The sequence below is a fragment of the Myripristis murdjan genome, chromosome 3 (assembly GCF_902150065.1).
Source record: "Myripristis murdjan chromosome 3, fMyrMur1.1, whole genome shotgun sequence".
Taxonomy (NCBI): Eukaryota; Metazoa; Chordata; class Actinopteri; order Holocentriformes; family Holocentridae; genus Myripristis; species Myripristis murdjan.
The window spans coordinates 17,113,319-17,116,373 of NC_043982.1; the positions used below are offsets into that span (position 1 = coordinate 17,113,319).

The 3,055-nt window shown below is 43.8% G+C and overlaps 1 protein-coding gene across 1 annotated transcript; it reads right to left on the minus strand.

The window, feature by feature from the left end:
• Positions 1–747: 747 nt before the first annotated feature.
• rnf128a (ring finger protein 128a) lies at positions 748–3,055 on the minus strand. The gene has a single exon (XM_030076168.1). It carries the CDS (start codon positions 2,636–2,638, stop codon positions 1,547–1,549), a length of 1,092 nt encoding a protein of 363 aa, XP_029932028.1. The 5' UTR covers positions 2,639–3,055; the 3' UTR covers positions 748–1,546.

A 3,055-nucleotide genomic window follows, 5' to 3' on the forward strand; every position in this document is an offset into this window, starting at 1 on the left:
TTTCCAGCAATCATGGGGAACTTTCCTACCCATTACTCTTACTGTGAGATCCTACATAGCTATGCATGTATTCTCACACACACACACACACACACACACACATAAATATACATGTACACATTCCATTGTCCTCATTTTGAGGGATTTATTGTATTCTAATAAGCATCAATGTGATTTTACACCGCAAGTCATATTCATTTTCATGGAACAATTCAAGACTCCTGGAATCTGTAAATAGTGTGGAGAAAATGATTGAATATAGAAAAAATACAATAAGTACCATAATCAGCACACCACCACTAGAAAGAGAACTAAAACAATTCCTCTGCTTCAACATTTGCCAAGAGACAAGCTAGAACTGCTGAAATCTTGTATGCGCTGTAAATTTGACTTCCATGATAGTTTAGAGGTAGACCTTAGGGACTGAATGAACTGAATCCACATAATTCAACCGAAAAATTGAAAGAATAACAATTTGTGGATATACATCAGAACTAGTTGCAATCAGTCTATTTCCCTTCCATAAACAGACAAAATTTTATGATTGATGATGTGATTGATGTTGATGGATATAATATTAAATTCAGAAAACAAATAAAGACTACTTCTCACAATTACAACAAGAAAGATACCTTTTCTGTAGACATCTCATGTACAGTTGATATGGCATTTACACCCCATTTCTCATAGAGTGGCCGTATGCTGAATGACAGGGACCATGTTTATGGTAAACATGCTTCTGCTGACAATGTTCATAAAGAATCGCAGCCCTTTAAATGATGTAATTCAGCGCCCCAGGTGCAATGTGTGCTATGTGGCATTTCCAGTAAAGGGTGTGTTCTTAAGGGTGTATTGGTGAGTCCAATCTGACACTTGGAAAAACCTGCTATTCCATAGGAACAAACTGACAAAAAAAAGCTGTCCTACTTGTTTTGATTCATGTATTTATAGCTATAAATTCTGCTCAGAAATTCTAAAAAGATTGTGGCAAACTGTGAGACAGAGTGGTTTTCACTGTGAGAAACGGAGGCTACCTTGCTAACAAGCTTAGGCAACATTTGACTACAAATCTAAGCATTCAAATGCTCAGTTGCTGTTCCTCTATAACACACTGCTTGGTGTGTACTCAGACCCATCTGACAGCGTGATGTCCTGATATGCAAATAAGATTTATGACAGTGGCGTCATTTCATTGCCATTCCATTTTGTGGTCACAGCATATTCTGTCCTTCCAAACCATTTTTATAAACTTTTTATGATTTTATGAACACACCCAATAACAGGACACTTGCACCAAGAGAGACAAAATTCAGATGTCATGATGTCCAAGTAGGAAACTATCATCTATGTACACAAGGTGCATTAGCAATTTAAATTTTTGGAATTCTTTTGATATTTTAATTTAGCGTGCCTGCATTGCAAGATGTGCAATTTAATTCCATTATGCCAAAGAGATTCAATGTTGCCCTGAAAAATAAGTCAATTAATTTCAAACAGGGAACTTGTCTCTGCTCTGGTTTGTTGTTGTTCTTCCTGCTGCTCCTGCTCATCCTCTAGCAACCTGTGAGTCTCCCTCAAAGGCCTTGTTGTCATAGTGACGCTGCTGTCTCTCTGGGTCAGAGGTTGTTGGTTCAGTCAGTGGCACCTCATACAAGGGTTCCTCTCCTGAGACTGTAATCACAGTGACCTCTGCTGGTGAAGATGAAGAACTGCTCTCTTCAGCCTCGTCCTCGACCCCCAAAGCCTTCAGGATGTCGCACTTACACATGGGGCAGGTCCTCTTCTCAAGCAGCCAGGGTTCGATGCAGGCTTTGTGGAAGATGTGTCCACACATCAGGTCTGTCACCACCTCGCCTGCCCTGTAGGACTCGATGCACACGGCACAGGTGTAAGAATCAGACCCTGTTTCCTTATCCCCCCTCTTCAGGTTGCGTACTTTTAGCTGACTAATTGCCTTCTTGGCCTCAGACTTCAGCCTCCTCTCAGCTTGCCTCTGCATTCGCATGTTGTGGAGTCGATGGGCAGAGATAAACACAAAGTAGGCAATAGATGCTGCTGTCACAATGAAGAAGGCAATGGACAGGAAGTAGAGCCAGTAGGTGTCCATCCAGAGTCCATGGGGGGTGCCTACCTCAATAAGCATCTTAACCTCCAGTCCACTTTTAACAAAGTTGGCAATCTCCATGCCCTGGTTGTTGCCAATCATGATTGCCACAATATCAGGGGCATCAGAGTGTGCCATGTGAGTCGTGCTGTTCCCTGTGCCATCTACATTGTATACTACCACACCAGCTGCTCCTTGCCGCTTGGCAGCGATGATCTTCTCACTGAAGGTACAGTTGCCCCGTTTGACCAGGGCGATCCAGTGTGGTGAGCTGGAGCTGCGGTTGTACACGGGGTCTGGGCCGCAGCCCCTGGGGTCTCCATTCGGCAGCGTAACGATGCCTGACACTGCCTCCAAGGGAGAGTTGCGGCCGTACACACCACACTCACAATATAGGTTGACAGTGTGGTTGGCCTGATTGGAATAGAAACTTATATCCACCAAAGCCGTCCAGAATACAATCGCCGTCGAATGGTGAACAAGCCCTGACAAATACACCAAGAACAGCAGATACCGCTCGGTCTTCTTGCCCATGGTAACGCTCTTCTCCTCAAAACAAAAACATGAAGCGGTCAATTACAGCTTTTTAAGTCTGTTGGAGTAATCCTTTGTTGGTGAGTCCCAGTTCCTGGTTGTTGGAGTCACACTGATCTGAATACAGCTAGAGTTTCGCCCAACCTGCTGTCAACGGTAATCTGATATGAGGCTTTGGTAACACAACACGGGCTCTGCGTCAGCCACTCACCTCTCGTTATCTTCCTGAACCTTGAACACTGAGCACTCCTCTCCCTGGGCAGGGTGCTGGCATGTAACAAGTTGAAGTAAAACACACAGACTTGCGCTGTTATGAGAGGCAAGTAACAGCACACAATAAAGAAAAGACGATAAGACCGCGATAAGAGCAGTTTCGTGGGCACAGGTCGAAAAGACAAAGAGCAGTTACCGTAGCGC